This window comes from Colletotrichum fioriniae, assembly GCF_027942845.1.
Source record: "Colletotrichum fioriniae strain IMI 355084 chromosome Unknown scaffold_6, whole genome shotgun sequence".
Taxonomy (NCBI): domain Eukaryota; kingdom Fungi; phylum Ascomycota; class Sordariomycetes; order Glomerellales; family Glomerellaceae; genus Colletotrichum; species Colletotrichum fioriniae.
Window position 1 is genome coordinate 1,326,281 of NW_027076842.1, and position 17,733 is coordinate 1,344,013.

The 17,733-nt window shown below is 53.6% G+C and overlaps 3 protein-coding genes across 3 annotated transcripts; 1 reads left to right on the forward strand and 2 right to left on the reverse strand.

The window, feature by feature from the left end:
* Positions 1–1,204: 1,204 nt before the first annotated feature.
* Positions 1,205–3,739, reverse strand: lsb6 (Phosphatidylinositol 4-kinase LSB6; the record flags this gene model as incomplete). The annotated part of the gene is made up of 3 exons (XM_065757494.1): positions 1,205–2,135; positions 2,233–2,644; positions 3,091–3,739. The coding sequence occupies 3 exons, from the start codon at positions 3,737–3,739 to the stop codon at positions 1,205–1,207; spliced, it is 1,992 nt and encodes a 663-aa protein (XP_065613837.1).
* Positions 3,740–8,337: 4,598 nt separating this feature from the next.
* On the forward strand, positions 8,338–11,850 carry N0V96_005793 (uncharacterized protein; the record flags this gene model as incomplete). Its single annotated transcript, XM_053189588.2, has 2 exons — positions 8,338–8,362; positions 8,513–11,850. 2 exons carry the CDS (start codon positions 8,338–8,340, stop codon positions 11,848–11,850), a joined length of 3,363 nt encoding a protein of 1,120 aa, XP_053053041.2.
* A 2,107-nt stretch (positions 11,851–13,957) lies between these two features.
* On the reverse strand, positions 13,958–15,449 carry OLE1 (stearoyl-CoA 9-desaturase; the record flags this gene model as incomplete). Its single annotated transcript, XM_053189587.2, has 2 exons — positions 13,958–15,272; positions 15,331–15,449. The coding sequence occupies 2 exons, from the start codon at positions 15,447–15,449 to the stop codon at positions 13,958–13,960; spliced, it is 1,434 nt and encodes a 477-aa protein (XP_053053040.1).
* Positions 15,450–17,733: the final 2,284 nt, after the last annotated feature.

A 17,733-nucleotide genomic window follows, 5' to 3' on the forward strand; every position in this document is an offset into this window, starting at 1 on the left:
GCCTTTGGCCGTGCTGTGAACACCTGGGCTTTCTATGGGTAAGTCCTCTCTGTATTTTTGCTTCTTTCTCCCTTCTTTATTTGGTACCGTGTTTGGAATTACGAGAAAACGCCGGTTGGCGCATAAGCCCCCTCTCCCATCCCCTGAACCATATGGGCGCGCGAGAAGGTGCAGATATGTAGGTCTAAGGTGACAAGGCCAAGTTGGAAATCCTTGCCTGATTCAACCCAGGAAAAAAGGGACCTTTTTTCCTCGTTGCCGAAAAAGGTCACTTGCATGCGCGCCCTCTTATTTTTTCTTAACCCTCTTTCCAGCCTCCCGCAAAATGGAAAAAAGGACCAACAGTAATAGCAAATGTAGGTACGGATGCAACTGTTGCGGTATGAACCCACCCCTTCTCTCCCCTCACTTCACGGCCCATACCTAGCCTCCCCTATTCTTTGCTTTTCCTTCGTTTGTTTCTCATATCTGCGCCTATCCCTTCAACCCTTGTTCATCTCACGATGTCCTTTGGGAGTCCTGTCTCCTCTTCTGACCATGGGTCTGACTCTGCGGCCTGTTGGGACCCACGTCCCTCCTCGCGTGTTGTGTGATACTGTGTCGTGTTGTCATCGTGTGTCTCCCTCATCATGTCTCTGGCTGTTGCCCGCCGTCCGGTTTCGTGTTGTCTGTCTCAGCGACCCGAGATTTCTCTTCTCTCTCCCTCTCCCATGTGCCCAGCCACGCCAAGTCAAGGGACGAATGCACAAGAAACGCCGCCATATGCCATGTGTATCGTGATTTCTCTTCGTGATTTCTCTTCTCTTCTCTTCTGTGCTGACGCGCTGAAGGGCGGGATGTGCAGAAGGAAGAGAAGGAGGGGTTAGTCAGCTATTCTAGACACACGATCCGAAATTGAACCCCCCCCCCCCCCCCGGGCTCCCCTATTTCGTACTCGGTGGTAATAACCGCTCCAAAGCAAGCAAGTGGGAATAAAACAAAAAAAGAAGGAGGAAGAGAGAGGGGGAAAACACCGCTTCTCGACTCCTCCTCCTTCTCCTCTCTCCACCGCGGGACCCCTTCCCTGGCATGGGACAACCGCAGGCGGAGCAAGAGAAAAAGGGACCCCACCAATCGATAATCCAGCTCCAACTCCTCTCTAACTCCGTGCCACCCCCCCCCGTAATGTTTTGCTCGATGCAGGCCCCCCGAGTGGATGGGTGGATCACCAGCAGGTGAAAACCGGGTTCCTGGCTTTCACCGGCTCCAACCTCTCCACAATAACCTTGCGTTGGTTGCCCTCCATGCCCTCGGCGGCCGCATAGCCCAGGTCGCCCTCCTCGACGTCGTCTTCTTCGTCATACTCTTCCATGCTCCGGCGCGAGCCATACAGGTGCTGCGCGATGCTGCCGCTGTTGCGTCGTCCAGCTGCCGTCGCGAAAGAGTAGCGCCGTTGCTGCTGCTGTTGGGACTGCTGACGAGCGGGAGAATACATGTTGAGGGCGCGAGTGCCGTGGTAGCTCTCTCGGTGCGATTGTCCCGAGAACCTGGGCCGTTGTGACGCCGCTTCCTTATTACCTAGCGGTGCAGATGACGCCAGTATACCCGAACCGCTCATGGACATCTCGTCCGGTGATTGGGCTCCCTCGCTCGTCGGGCTTAGAGCAAGCTCAAACCTGCCCGGATGAGGCATGTCGGCCGGGGGACTAGCGAAGCCGAGCAGGTCCTCGTCCACGCGGTGGGTAGGTGCAGCAGACGTGTTTGCCTGGCCAATGTCGCCCTCGTCAATGGAGCGTCGGAGCTCTGCCTCGCGCATCATCTCAGCGGACGTTACCCGCATGGGCACTGCAACTGGCACGTCGACAAGATCATCCCAAACGCAGACCTTGGCGCGCCGGGTGAGCTCTAGAGGACCGTGATCCGGTGTCTTGAGCGTCTCTACCACGTTCCACGCCTGGCCCTTCATGACCGCGATCTGCCGAGCAAACATCTTTTCCTGAAAATCGGGATCCAGTTGGAACACTTTTCGCAACGCCAATTGTGTCTGGCTCCACCAGTGCGTTGAGGTCAGGAGGGGGAGGAAGTGATCTCGCGTCTTTTGCGAGAACGGCCGTCCAATCAGATCAACGGGAAGGAACAGCCAGCCAAATGGGAAACTGTATGATATGGGCGGTTAGTATTCCTTTCCACGCGCATTACTGTTCACGCGGAACAAATTGAAGAAGAGAATTGGACCATCTAAGGGACACATACCTTCGCCATGCATCGGGGTGTTTCCAGGGCCAGGAGAGTGAGTTGTCGATGGCACCAATCGTTATCTTAGGATCTTGTGCGCTTGGATTGGGACTGGACGCCTCCATCGGCTGTTGCGTCCTGTAAGGGTATGAGGAGCGGTTTTCTGCTGCTGGTCGCTGGTTCAAGTCTACTGGGCGAGGCCCGCTCTCTTCCGATGAAGCTGTGTCTGTGTTCATTTGAAGTGGTTCCGACACGATCGATACTTGCTGTGTGCTCCAGTCCACTTTGATCATCCAGTTGTCCAGGCCGCGATCAGTGTTGCGCATCATGTAGTCCAGAATGACCAGCTTCTCGAGCTCTTCACGGAATGATTGCTTCAAGCCTTCGGTCCACACAAAGTTGTCCGGGACCTGGCGGCAACCGTTCCCGGCTGCCTTCATCGTCACTCTCAATGTCATCCAAGGCTGCCGCACTGCTCGGCCGGCAGTTGTCTGCCCACCTTCTCCTACGCTTGCGATGTGGATCGTTGGTCCTGAAGCCGGACCAGTACTGGTCGGGCCATGGGTGTTCTCTGAGGAACACATTGGCGTCTTTGAAACCTTTCAGGAAGACCTGAAAGCTCCCGGGCTTTTCTGGAAGTGGCTTTTGCTTTCTGTAGAAGCTGCGACGGTCCCAGAACGGATAGTGGAAGGATTTTGAGGATAACCAAACGACATCCGTGTAAGGCACCATGTGGGTGCGCAGTTGGCAATCTAACGTGTATGCCGCCGCTTCGCTGACGTATGAAAGGTTGGGAATCAGACTGCGATGCGATTAGCCATGAAGCTTCTTGAGGTATTGTATGGAGAGTATCATACCATGCTCGCCCAAAGCAACAAGGAAACAGGTTCCGATGGATCCATTTGTTCCACTTGGGATTGCCAGCTGCGTACGGCTCCTCGTCCTTGGGCTTGAAGACGCCCACGACCTTGCCCTCCGTATTCCGGGCAAAATAGCTGCCGGAACTCCCCTGTGCAATCATTCGAGGATGCGTGCCCTGAAGGATGGCCTGCCTGACACTGCCCACGATCTGTTCGAACTGCGACTTGGACATGACATCTTGCGGCGCAGCCAGACCTTCAGGCGTAATGGGTCGGACACCCTCGGGAGCTTGGAATACTGAATGATGGATCTCTAAATGTTCATCGTCTCCCGTCTTGCCGCGCCCCTTTGTGCGCTTGAACCGGCTGGCGATCTCATCGGCCCATCGTTCTAATCGAGCATTGATGGCTTTTATGTCGACACCGGAATTGCTGCCGCCGCGACGGCGATTCTTAGGTCTGGAAGGGCCGGCTATCGCTGGTTTGGGGGTCGTCATACCCGAACGGGGCCGCGGTTGCGTGATGGGTGCGAAGCGAGGGGCCGAGGCCGGCTGGAGGGAGGCATACGACTGGGTAAGAGGGTCGTCGTCTTCGGAATCGGAGGAGAGCGCATCGGCTTGAGCGAGGCGCTCGTAGCCTGTCGTCGGGGGTCGAGAGCGAGGCATCGTGGCTTTGGGGGGGCCAGGGATGAGGGACCGTCTCGGCAAGGAAAGGGCAAGGTAATTATCGAGCAAAGGCAGGGCCGGAAGTCAGAGCCATGTGGGTTGGTTTGGAGGACTTTGGATGAAAACTCGCGGTTGAGAAGGCTTGTATGCTAGTTGGTCGGCTGTATTTCCGTTTGGATGCGATAATTGTGCTAGCGAAGGGAATGCGGAATCTCGGCCTAAGGATGGATGGAGGAAGCCACGAGGTCAAGCCCTCAGCAGGGAGAGAAGAGAGAAAAAAAAGGATAACACTGTAGAAATAAAGGTGGCTTCAAGGAGACAACAGGCAGCAAGTTGGCGATGAAAGCAAAGGAGGGAAGTAAAATGGTAGGGCTGTAGCGGTGCTCGTGGCGGTGGTAGACACAGAGCAATTTCTCGGTGAGTCGCGTCGTCGAGCATGTGTCGTTAGAAATCCGTGGTTTCGGCGGACCGCGATGCTGTCATTGGGGTGCAACCGGCGCTGCTGTCACCCTGGGCAGGTACCTTTTCAAAAGTACCTGCTCCAAAAGCTTGCTTAAGGTTCCAGAGCGCCTGAGGTGCACCGAGGTCGCCAGTTCTAGGCGTTCATAGCGGTTTAGCACTGGGCAGTCGGCCCCTTGCCTCCGCGCTTCCCCGTGCTAGTGCTTGAGCCGGTGATTGGGGTACGCGGAACGGACGCAGTGTTTACCCGACTCAAGTAGACTTACCTTAGGTAATATGGATGTCAAGTCAAGTACCTTTAAGGCAACTTTGCTCAGAAGGTGCTGGACTCTTTTGATTAGCAGAGATAACTGATCCGATACCTTAGGTAGGTATTGAAGAACCAGAAAATTGCATAGGAACTCGAGGTAGAACTCCTCGTGTCTTTCAGATCACCTCATTTGTTACTGCTGTCAGCAACTGTGCCGTTCCAGGTCAGCTGATACCAGGCCGGACACTTGTCAAACGTGTACCAAAGCCAATGAGATGGGGAGATCCAAGTCTGAGAGCGGTGGTGCCAGCGTTTGCTTATCAGTCTGAAGTGAGACACAGGTGGCCAGGCCACACTCTTGGAGCGTCTTCACATCGAACTTGTCGCAATAAACCTAAGAAAGATGATGCTCGTCGATCTGGTCTCTCTGGAAAGCGAGGGATACTTGACCAGCTCGCACAATGTGGTTGACAGATGAGATACTCTCAAACTCGGTTCTGAGGTAGTTTCGCTAGGTAGCCTGCATATCTCGATTGAGCCAGCTGTGGATGGCATTTTGATCAACACTGTCAAATACCCATCTGCGTTCTACGAGGTAACGGCTGTGCAGGCAACCAGACATGCCGCGCAGGATGGACAGAAGCCGTCGACTGCACAACCCAAAAGTAATATCGGCCTTTCTTACCTCACCAAGTGGCCAAGCTAGGTACTGGTAGTGTTGCTCCTCAGTCGAATGAGATGCCACGGCTGTCACCCCAGAATCCCCCCCAAACTCTCGGGTCACAGCCATGGACCCCACCCACACAGCACCGTTCTTCTCCTCCTCCTCCTCCCCCTCCTAGAGTGCTCCCCTCCATGAATTGGTTCGATTCATCACCCGACCTTTCGATTCTGACTTGATCGTCCCGGGCCAAGGTTCCGTTTGCATTGCGTAGGTAGGATTGTAAGACCCGACCAATCCTGTCCCAACGACTTTCATGATCCCCCGCGTCTTGTAAGTTTTTTTGGTGACTGATCAAGCCTGGGCAATCCCCCCCCTTGCAGAGTGACAGATCCCCCATCACCGTTTGCTTGCGGTTTGGATGATTGAAGCGCGCCGTCTAACCCGAATAATCTTCATACGTCAAGCCTCCCGGTGTATACTAAGATCCCGATCAGGTCAAATCATCAGCTACGACGCCCAGCGCACATCTTTCGATTACCTCGTGATTTGCTCTCCTCTACTGGCCTAGTTACTTTACCACGGAAGTAGAGAATGAATTCTTTATCATGCCTTGAACCCGCTCCACCCTTTTGCTCCCCCCCCAGCTTCTTCTTACACAGCAGCTCAGGTGTTACATTCCCATATGTGACTTCTTGCATCAAAACATTTGCACTGACATCCCATCATCTAATTTTGATCAAATTTTCGGTCAAGTGAATATGACGTCCCAACTCGAAACGGTTGCCAAGCTTCGTTCCGTAACGTCGAGCCCCTTCCCACCCGAATCAGATGCTCTCCGCGGCCGCAAGAGGCACCGCAGCCTCACGAGATGTGACCTAGAGGCCACTCACTACGGCGGCACGGGCGAGTCCAGCACGCTCCGGGGCCGACCCCGTCGTCGATCAACCTCGCCGACGCCGGTATCGTCCAGAGCGTCTTCGCGAACCGGAGCCGTCGCCGGTGGCATGCCGAGTACGACGGACGTGTCTCCCATGAGGAAGCGTCTGCTCCGCGTCGTGCTGCTGGAGCGCCGACGAAGCCAGAGCCCCTCTCGGTCTAGGTCGCCTGACCGCAAACAGGCCCCACCCCGACGCCGACACAGGACTCGGAGCCGGAGCCGAACGCATACCAAGGATATGTTCCAGCCAAAAGATCAGCTGCCTCGGCTTTTACTTGGAGAGCAGGCACACAAGAAGGTGGATACATCAGTTCAAGTCTGATCGTCAGCTGACCTGGGAGCACGCGAACACGAAAGGAAGCCCAGAATGGTCTAAATAAGGACGGAACGTGAAGAAGGAAACAACATCTCTATAACGCCAGTCATGCAACCGCTCACATGGGATTATGCGGTGTGCTACCAAATTATATCCTTGGTATGCTGGCTCTAGTCCCTTTAGTCGTTCGGAGTTTTTGAGCGCGCCGATGAGACTTTGCCACGAAGGAAATGTCTCGCACACCTCAGATCAACGCAAGACAACCATCGAGGCATCCAGGGCCATGATGGAATCGACCCGGTTGGGGGGGATCAAAAGAATGGGTGTGGAAGTTCACTATGGCCCATTGTCCGGCTGGTAGTGGGGTGAGAGCGATCTAAATTGCGTGGTACTGAAGGTGGTGGGCAGCGCTTGGAATCAGTGAGTACCTCAGGGAGTACACGTGTAAGAGACTTCAGGTCAAAGATGGGCCGGGACATGTTATCTTGGGCCGCACTCGAGATACTACTGCCCAAAGATTCGGACATTGAAGGTTGAGTAATAGCCAGTTGCTCAGACTGGGAGGGGAGGCGGTGACGCTGATGGTTCAGTTGGTGGTGTTGATGAATACGAAGAAGAGTGTCAAATGTATTATTCTCACCGGTAGATTCGGGTGACACTGTGGTAAGGCGGGCAGGTTTGGTAAACAGGATATGCCTGATTAGGAACATCCATAATGATACTACCTAGGTGCCTTACACACAAATGACAAGAAAGAAAGAAAAAAAAGTTGCATGGTCAAGTGATCATCCACCCTTTCACAGGCTGCCTCTGGGGAACCACTCGGACGCCCTGTCGAGGTGTACTTAGAACCCAAGAGGTGTAATAGAGGGTAGGAAGAAGGTGGGAAAGGCTTGGGCCGAGATGGGAGAAAGTGGGGTGCACAGATGGTAAAGGGTGGCCACGTGAGGATGCGAACTTTCCAGGTAGCTAATCGGAAATCGGGAATCAACGGGTCTCCACTGCAGCTGCCCCGCTGCAAGAGGCGGAGGGAACTCAGGGAGTGACCTCAGCTGCAAGAAGGCTGCAGCCAACTGCTGCACCACATTCCATGTGCCGCGCCTACCTTCACTTTTTTTCCTACCTCCACGACGACGACGACGACCACCACCACTAGTTCACTACTACCAGTCTACCACCACCTTACGGCAACCTGGGCTTCCTTTTCTATTCTTTCCCTCCTCCTTCAGCCTGCACTTCCATCCATCTCGCCCGGGGTGTTGTATTGGTTCCTTTCGTTTGAACTGCTTTCTTCATTTCGCCTTGCGCCGCCCCCCCTGCACAGAACTTCTTCAACCGCCGCGAATCTGATGAGGACGCAAGAACAATGATATGGAACAAATGACACTTGTGAATAGGCGTCGGACTTGACTCGACCTTTGGCCTCCTTCTTCCCCCGACTTCTCGCGCCATCCACCTTCTCCGCTTGGGCTCTCTTGTGTGTTGTTTCTGGTCCCCAGCTGAGCCTGCTCAAAGTACGAAGTACCTTACTTCAAGTGGACTCGACTCACTCGACGACTCACCATTGCGGAAGTGACTCCTCTAATATCACACTCTCATCACCCCCCGGACCAACTCATCTCAACCGCGATATAGCCTTGCGCCTGCCTTCCTCTCCTCGCCTCTCACCATCTGCATCATCACTGCCTTCAATCTATGCCCTTGAGCGACACTCGTTATTCGGAACTTTGCTGCTTCTGCCACTTCTTTCACATATTTCCTGGATTTGAGGTCGACTTATCTACGGTACGACTGTTCATTGTCACGCCAATATCAAACAACGACTCCACACCTCGCTCTCGTTTGTGATGATCGCAACCACCCCTCTCAGACTGCTCTACTGAAGCCCGCCCTCTGTGTGCAAGCTAAAGCACCTTCCTCACGACAGCAACAACAACAATAACATACTAGACGACAGTATCGAGACGCAGCCATGGCATCGCCAAACGGGCCAAATGGTGAGTGAGCCCCGCCATGGACCGGTTGCCTACCCCTCCAAGCCCTAGGTCGACTGCTCTTTCCCTTCTGCCAACCTCTGCCACAATCACAACCTCTTTCTGTCCATCATTTTGTGATTTCCAAATACTTACAACCTTTCCAACAAAAAGGCCGAGCAAATTACATCAACGCCCAGCCTCAACCACAGTCGTGGAATGCGCAAGCATTGCTGAACCCACGATCCTACGCTGTTTCAAACGCTGCCTCGAGGCGCAATTCACCCAAACCTCAGCACTTATCGAACCGATCTACTCCGGGAAATCAAAATACCACCAATAACCCTGTTGTCTTCCAGTTCGCGAGTCCCAACGACACGACTAGCGAGTCTCTGACGCCTAGCATCACCTCGGGCGCTTCAACTCCCGTTCACGACGGCGGCGTTTCTCCATACGGAATGGCCAACATGATCGAGAGAATGAATGACGTTCAAGATCGCGCTGCGGCGCCCCTGCCCAAGCGGCGAAAGTTCGATACCCCCGACCCCGAGTCCGACGCCGACAACAAGAAGAAGATGGGGCCTGCCGGTAGCGGAATGCTCGGCGCGTATGTGAAGGAAAAGCAAGACGAAGGCAAGAAGGAGAATGCCAAGGTTTCTACCCAAACTGTGGACTTGACAGAGGAGGGCGACGATGTGGTCATGGTGGAGGACCCCGCAACCGAGGAGGTCTGCTACGGCATGCTCACCGGCTTCCTGGACTGCCACAAGGTACCTTCCGCCAAACCGGGCACGCAGAGTATCTTCGGAGCCGACTTCATGCCACCAGTTAAGATTGTTTTGAAGCGAATCATCGGGGACTCGACCAAGAAGATCCAGGCCTACGACTACACTCGCGACATCATCGGAAATGTGGATGCCAATACAGCCAATGCTCTTGTTCCCCTGCTGGACTCCAACGTGCGCCTCCGGACGGACTGCAAGATTCCTGCGCGTAGAAAGCAAGCGGATGAGCAGCCGGGCCAGGCGATCTCGAGATCCTACCCCGTGGAAATGACACTGTATGGCCAGTACAGATTTGTCAAGGCTGTCGGCAAGCACTTTGAGAGATACAAGATTGTTCTGCGCCATCCCAACAGAGTTGACAAAGGCGTCAGGTACGAGAATGTTCATACAGCCAACAAGCCTAACCCAGCGCCCGGTGCCAGAAACCTGGCCGGAGCTCTCGCCCAGTACAACAATCATTCCTCGTCTACCTATTACACCAATCCCACCCCGCGCACTGTCGAAGAGATCAGATCGGACGTGATGGGCGTCTTCGACTCCATGGGAAAGACCGATGAGCTTCCTGAAATGGATCCAGCTCCTATCGTCACCACAGAGTTACTGAAGCATCAGAAGCAAGGCCTCTACTTCATGACTGCGAGAGAAAAGGAGTCGACGGCGGAAGAACGAGTGAAGGGATCCATGTGGCAGCTCAAAATCGGGCCCACTGGACAGAAGTTCTACTACAACGTCATCACTGGCCACCAAGAGCGGAATCTTCCCGCAGACACCCACGGCGGATTGCTCGCCGACATGATGGGCTTAGGAAAGACCCTCAGCATCCTCTCGCTCATTGCCGGCTCATTGGATCAAGCCAAGGAATGGGCAGGTCGCACACCAGTCCAGCCCGAGATGCCACCCCAGAAAGCTGGAGGGAAGACAACAGCTTCGAGCTCCCTGCCTCTGACAGGCATCGCAATGAACGCCAAGGCTACATTGCTCGTGTGTCCCCTGAGTACGGTCACGAACTGGGAAGAGCAGATCAAGCAACACATTGCGCCAGGAGAGATAAGCTACTATATCTATCACGGTTCGAATAGAATCAAAGATGTCGAGAAATTGGCCGACTTTGACTTGGTCATCACCACTTACGGCTCTGTCTCTAGTGAGCTAGGCGCTCGCAGCAAGCGAAAGTCTGGCAAGTATCCTCTTGAGGAGATTGGTTGGTTCCGAATCGTGCTGGACGAGGCGCACATGATTCGCGAAGTCGCGACTCTGCAGTTCAAGGCCATTGTTCGTCTTCAGGCCGCCCGCCGTTGGGCTGTGACTGGCACGCCCGTCCAGAATCGACTCGAGGACTTGGCCGCTCTCCTTCAGTTTGTCCGGCTGAAGCCATTCGATGACCGCAACAAGTTCAACCGGTTCATCGTGGACCCATTCAAGGCCTGTGACACGGAGATTGTTCCGAAACTCCGCGTGCTTGTTGACAGTGTCACACTCCGTCGGTTGAAGGATAAGATCAACCTTCCGCCCCGAAGCGACCACATTGTCAAGCTCGATTTCACAGAAGAGGAGCGCGAGGTTTACAATCTCTTCGAGAAGAATGCTCAAGATCGTGTCAAGGTGCTTTCTGGTAACGGCGTACAGAAGGCATTGGGCGGTCACACCTACATTCATATCCTTCGATCCATTCTTCGGCTTCGACTCCTATGTGCCCACGGCAAGGATCTCTTGAATCAGGAAGATTTAGAGGCCTTGCAGGGTATGACTGCTGACATGGCTATTGACCTTGACAGCGACGATGAGGACAAGAAGCCTGGCCTGTCGGATCGTAAAGCATATGAGATGTTTGAGCTCATGCAGGAGACGAACACGGATGCTTGCAGTGCCTGCTCGAAGAAACTAGGGACCAACGACGACGCTAGCATCGAGTCCGAGGGACAAGAGGACATTCTCGGTTACATGACGCCTTGCTTCCACATTATCTGCGGCTCCTGCATTAAGGGTGTCAAGGAACAGGCTAGACGACTGCTCCCTCCTGGCCAGGCTTTGGGACCTTGCCCCATCTGTTCCACCGTGATCAAGCCTGCCTACGTGGATATTCGTCGATCTCGACTCAAGGTGGAGCACGAGGGTCCTGCGAAGGAGAAGACTACAACGAATGGCCGTAAGAGCTTTGGAAAATACACGGGCCCGCACACAAAGACGAGGGCGCTGGTCGAGGATCTGCTCAAGTCAAAGGCTGACACTGATGCGAACCCCGATGAGCCGCCGTACAAATCGGTGGTGTTCTCCACGTGGACCTCCCACCTTGATTTGATTCAAATGGCTCTTGACAATGTCGGCGTGAAGTACGTCAGGCTGGATGGCAGCATGACGCGCATCGCTCGAACTCAGGCGATGGACAGTTTCCGGGAAGACCACTCAGTCCACGTGATCCTGGTGTCGATCACTGCTGGTGGTCTCGGCCTGAACCTGACAGCAGGTAGCAACGTCTATGTTATGGAGCCTCAGTACAACCCTGCGGCCGAGGCCCAAGCCATCGACCGTGTTCACCGTCTCGGGCAGAAGCGGCCGGTTCGAACAGTTCGCTACATCATGAGAAACAGTTTTGAGGAGAAGATGCTCGAACTGCAGGAGAAGAAAAACAAGCTGGCGAGTCTCAGCATGGACAGGAAGGAGAGAGTCTTCGACAAGAGCGAAGCGGCCCGGCAGAGACTGCTGGATCTGCGAAGTCTTTTCAAATAGGCCTCGATCAAATCGGCGGTATGGAATTTTCGGCTTGCGCAAGCATATTATCGTGGCGTTTGGGAGTATAGGGAGGCAGGAATCCAGCAATGGAGTGTGGCGAAGTCAAGGCTTCAACGGGTTTCTTTTCTTTTTTCTTTTCAACGGCCGCCTACGAATGAGCTCACGACAATTTTCTTCGGTGGCTGCGATTTCGGTGTCAGGACGGGGAGGCAATCTCACCTTTCATGCGTTTGACGGCGTGACCATGCGATCGATACCACTGCTTCGAGGTCTTCTATTCGATGATGAAAGCAACGGGGACGAGATCATTTGAGAGGAGGTAGGAGGAGTTGGAAGGCAAGCTTCAAATCGGTTTCCCATGCTTTTGGCCAGGGTTATGTCAATGTGTGTTACACTAGAATTGCATTAGACCAACGTAGGCGACTTGCTCTTGCGAAAGGCAACGTCCTTCGGGTAGTCGAGGATAAATGAATGGTACAACTTTGCAACAGATATTCCGTAGCATGTTGGGGGGCAGGATATCTCCTGGACGTGGCAAGTCTGGGTACTTTCACATGTGAATGCTCGAAGACCATAGGCGTACGTTTATGGTCGTCTGTTGGTCCCCAAAGGTAGCTAGCTGTTGAGCCATGCAAGTCATACAGAGCCGTTGTGATGTATCTGGGAAGATCAAGTTGGGGGGCGACATGAAGTCGGACCCCCATCCCTGTTCTAGAGCATCTCATTGTTGAATAGCCCCCCCAAACCCGAGGTAAACATCCAACCAAGCTATTAGCGAGTATCGTAAACATCATGTGGGTTTGTTTCGCCTGTTCGTCACTTGAGTGTTTTGGGTGGGGTGTGCATAACTCGGTAGCGAAATGTGCCCGCATGAATGATTCCAAGTTCTTTGTTATGTGGAGAGTATGTGTGAACACATTGTTTTTTCGTGGTATCCCGGAGCTCAAGGAACTTTTTTGATTTTTTGTTGAGGGTAATGAGTAAGGTAGGCAAGGTAAGGTTGTGTAGTACTGGTGTGTGTGTGTGTGTGTGTGGTTGTGTGAGTGTCACTCTTGCGCGTTTCGCTACCTTAGGTAGTACGCCTAGGAAGCCCCCGTGTGAGACACGGATGAGAATGATAAGGTACCTAAGGTAAGGTAATAATGAAGGGGAAAAAAGCATTGGGCGGGGGGCATTGAGAGCCCGCTGTGAGAACCGACGCCCGTTCGTCCGCGTCTCCGCCCCCCCCAACCTGGGAGAATAGATCTGTTATGCTGTTTGTTGACTTGCTTACCTTGCTTTTTTTTTTTTTATCGCAAGCGCCAGCTACCTTACCTTCCCGGCCGTGTGGATAATCTTCCCCGTCGGAAGGACAAGACGGCTCCGGTAGATGTTTAGAAGCGTACAAATAAGAAAACGAACAAGGGAGGGGGGAAGAAAAAACATGTGATTGAGGCTCCTGGTTGTAATGAGAGCGTGAGACGTATTTAGCTTATCTGGACGATATCAACAAGTGTAGATAGGAGAGAATCTGATAAGCTACTTCCAACGTGGAGAGAGAGAGAGAGAGAGATGATGATGAGTTGGGTAGAGCCTTGAGCAATCGCCGCGTGATGATAGAGGACATTCTTATTTTCAACTGGCTGGGCTGAGTTGATAACATTCAGCATTTTAAAGAAATGACTCGTGACCAAGTCATACCGTCGAATTGATCACAAACGGTGGCAAGTACGAGAGTTGTCTTGAAGTGAAGCTTATTGTTATTGTCATTCTCGCCCTTTCGATGGGCTTTCCAGTTTTCTAAACAGTTTCTCATTACTGTTATAGTGAACGCCCTCTTCCAATGCCTAACCCCGCAAACGCCTAAAAATATCCCATAAGTGTGAGGTTGGCAATTGCTCTCACCTTCAGTCGAAGCCGAAGTGTCGAAGGCTTGTCACCCTAAAACGGCTTGGATATGCCGTGCCGTGATGACGATGGTTTGAACAGAGCCAGCCCAACGGACTAGCTCGTTTGTACCAATCTATTGAAGTGAAAGTCAAGCGCTCCCACATCACCCGCCTCGGTTTTGTTTGTTTCAAACAAGCCGCCCAAAGTCATTAAACTGTCCTATCCATGAACTCGTTCATGCAGCGTCGGCGCTGGCAACAGGGACAGCAACACGAGTGAGCTGATCTCCCGCACGAACAATGCGCTCGCCACTTGAGTCGGTGACGGTGGTCATATCCTTGTTCTCGTACTGGGCACGCTTCCAAATCTCAACCTCGCAACCACCACGAAGAACACCAACACGCATGGTAGAGAGCAGGTTGTGAGCGGCGTTCGAGTGGAGATAGACACCGCCGTTGAAGATGGCGGTGGCATCCTTGCCGAGGGCGGAAGAAATGAGAGCCTTGCCACCCGGGTGCTCCTGAATGAAGTCGGTAACGTCGTGAATGACACCGGCAATAGCAACGAGACCTCTGCCGTTCTTTGCCTGTGCCTTGAAGTCGTCCCAGTCGATGACGGGCAGCTGCTCCAGAGGGACACCCCAGTCGAGCTTCGCGCGCTTCTGGTCAAGCTTCTTCTGCAGCTGCTGAACGCGGCCCTTCTCAATCTCGTTCTGGCGGAATTGCTTGAGGTCGGTGGCGAGTCCAAGCTGCTTCCAGGTCCAGATGCACCACTTAGTGGGGTCGTACTGCCACCACTGGATGGCGTTGCGGTAGTCGGAGGGGAACTCGTGGTGGAAGTTGTGGTATCCCTCACCGAGAGTGACAAGGGCAGTGATGACGTGGTCACGAGGTGAGTTGCGGTCGTCGAAGGGCTGGTCACCGAGCCAGTGAGCCAGGGAGTTGACGCAGAAGGTAGCCTGCTGAACGACGAAGATGCGAAGAATTCCACCATAGACGTAACCGCCAAGCCAGTCACCCCAGCCGAGGCCGCAGAAGAGCGTGGGGAAAATGACACCCATGGCGAGAACGCACTTGATGAAGTGAACGTGCTGCCACATGACGACGGGGTCCTCGTTGAGATCGGAGATGTCGGTACGGCCCATACGCTTGGGGTCCTGCTTCATGACCATCCAGCCGATGTGGCTGTACAGAAGGCCCTTGCGAACGGAGTACGGGTCCTTGTCAGTATCGGTGTAGCGGTGGTGGGCACGGTGTCCGTGAGACCACCATCGGATGGAACCCTCAACGGCACCGGCGCCGACGGCGGCGAGGTAGATTCTGAGAGGAAGGCTGGCTTTGTAGGAACGGTGAGCCCACAGACGGTGGTAGCCAGCGGTGATACCGAGACCAGTGTTGAAGTAGTAGACAACGGCGAAGACGGCAGTCTTCCATGTAAGAGGAATCCAGTAGGAGCAGATGAATCCAACCAAGGGGACAATCAAAATGAAGGTCGTGTTGAGCCAGTTGACGTGCTTGTACCAGTTGCTCGCGGTGATTGGCTGGGTTGAACTATTTCAATGTTAGTTGCCATTTCATATTGGTTTCGTTGGGAAAGCGGCCAACGTACATATGAGGCTTCTTGAGATCGTAGGCCTTGGCACGGGTGGGAACGTAGTCGGAAGTTCCATCGGGGAAGTTCTCGGCCTTGGTGACCTTGGCGTCGGAAGATGAAGTCGTCGCCGACATCTTGGAGAACGGAGCCAATAGGCTATGGATCTGAGAATCGGATGTTGTGGTCGGAAAACGAGTAATCCGAGGTGTCTGTTAGGAGACAACTCCAACGATGCTTGGTGAAGAAGCAACGTTTGCAATCAGACTTGCTGATCAGAAGTCCAAGTGGGTAGTGGACTCTCGAAGGAAGAAAAGGTCTAGAGGAAGAATAACAGAGTGGATGGGGTGGGCGAAGAGTTGTGAATTATATAAAGGGAAAAGGATAGGTTGAAAAGGCCCCAGTAAGGAGGGAACAGGTACGGAGGCCGGGGTACCTTTGGGCGAGGTGTCCGCCACTCACCAGGTTCAAAATCCCAGCAAACGAGAAAGTGGAAAGGGTGGGATGGTGGTGGGGAGGGGGGGTCAGTGAATCAGATCAGTTAGTTTAGACCCAGGTCAAGTCACAATCAGCCGAAAAAATGCAAAGACAGATGGGTTTCGTGGGCCGTGGGGTTAGACTTGACTTGACTTTTTTTCGTCTTTGCTGGCACGCCGGACCGCTGGCTGGATGGGAAGAAAGGGCGGGACCCTCTCGATCTGGGCCCGGGATTTGCAGGCGGAAAATGGGCAGATGGGAAGGGGGAAGAAGAAGCTTCCTCGCGAGACCCGCCCACAGGATTCGTTGTCCTGCCTCCTTCCCGAGAGGTACCGGACGACGCGTGTATCCGAATGGCGGGAACACTGAAGGCTCTAATCAGTACTTCGTACCTTCCATTCCCTTCAGACACCTTGCGGAGAAGGTACCATGCTGAGGTGCTCTTCTCGACGATGCAACCAGGTAGGTAGGGCAGGAACAAGAGAAATGTACTTTCCCTCAGTGCCTCCTTCCTGCCACAAGCCGGAAGGTGAAAGGTACCTCACTTCCAACCTGGGGATGGGCAAAGTCCATGTCCCCCTTGCAGATGCACCAATGAGTGTGTGTGTTGCAAACCGACCAGAACAGGAAGTGACCTTCTCCTTGCCTTACATCTATCACAGTAAATGGCCATGCATAAGCAGGTATTTTCCCTGACTTTGGGTAGTAGCTACACCCAATGATTACCAAATCGGCATACGAACCACCCAGTTACACTTAGTCTGCAAGTCTGCAAGTTGTAAGCGATGAATGATCGGTGTGCGTTACGAATACCTTGTGATTCAGAAACCTCGAGACTTGGATACTTGAATTCATGCAATTCCTCCGTCTGTCCGCCTCTGGCCTGACTTTTGGATATCCAACAACAAACTTACATCCTAACCTCACGCCCACTTGCAGAGCATCGTCATCCATCAAAGACGTATCTTTCTTCGTTGGGATTGAGGCCTGGAGAGATCCAACTCAACTCCTATTCAGATCCCGCAGAGGAGCCCTTCAAATTGGACTTTGGACCAACAAAAACCGATCCAATGTCATCAATATCGACGCGAACAGGAAGGAACATGCCACGAACAGCCCGACAGTCGATAATCAGAAGCAAATTCGGAACCTGCCAACGCATAAGAACACTCCGCACAGCCGAGGATAGGACGATGAAAGGCTCCAGATCAGGTCACACTTTCCGTTGGCTTTTTACGACACCCTGTCTGTCCCGCAAGCTCTGGGGTTTGTTCGCTATGCCGCAAAGTGCCTTGAGGTTGTCAATCTGCAATGGGCGACTGGGCTGGTAAGCACGCACGAGATGTGGTCCGAAAAAAAATGTCCCGGCTCCCAACAAGTTCCCCAACGCTTTTTAATATGACGGCCCGTTCATTGGCGGAAGCAGGGGGTTGCCCCTGCCATGTGGCCGCCGCTGGGGCGGGGCGGATGGGCGGCTGGAATTGACCATTCCGTATTAGGAAGTTAGCTCCACACTCTACCTCCAGATCCCACGACTCCAATGTGTCTCCAGGGCTGAAATGAAGACCTGCCATTCTCTCAGAAATCGCACCAGACGTGTTCACACACTTCCCATCAACCATGTCGTCTCGATCATCATTCCTAGACTGAGGATCGCTTCTTATCCTGCCACTGACCCCAGATCCCCATGACGGTGGCAAAGTCTCGTACATCACTGTCGGCGCTCGGCTCCTAGGCGAGTTACGACGTAATCGAAAGACGTTTCGACCATCATCGAGCGCCGTGAGCCTTCGGTCCTTGGACTTTCACGTTCCCTTTACTCCGTAGTTTCTGTCTCACCGCACTTGCGGCTGTAACTTTGTACCTGCAGCCGCCCATCACACTGCCGATTAGCACATCTCATCAATAGCTCTTTACCGCCCTCCAGGCGACTACAGGCGACAG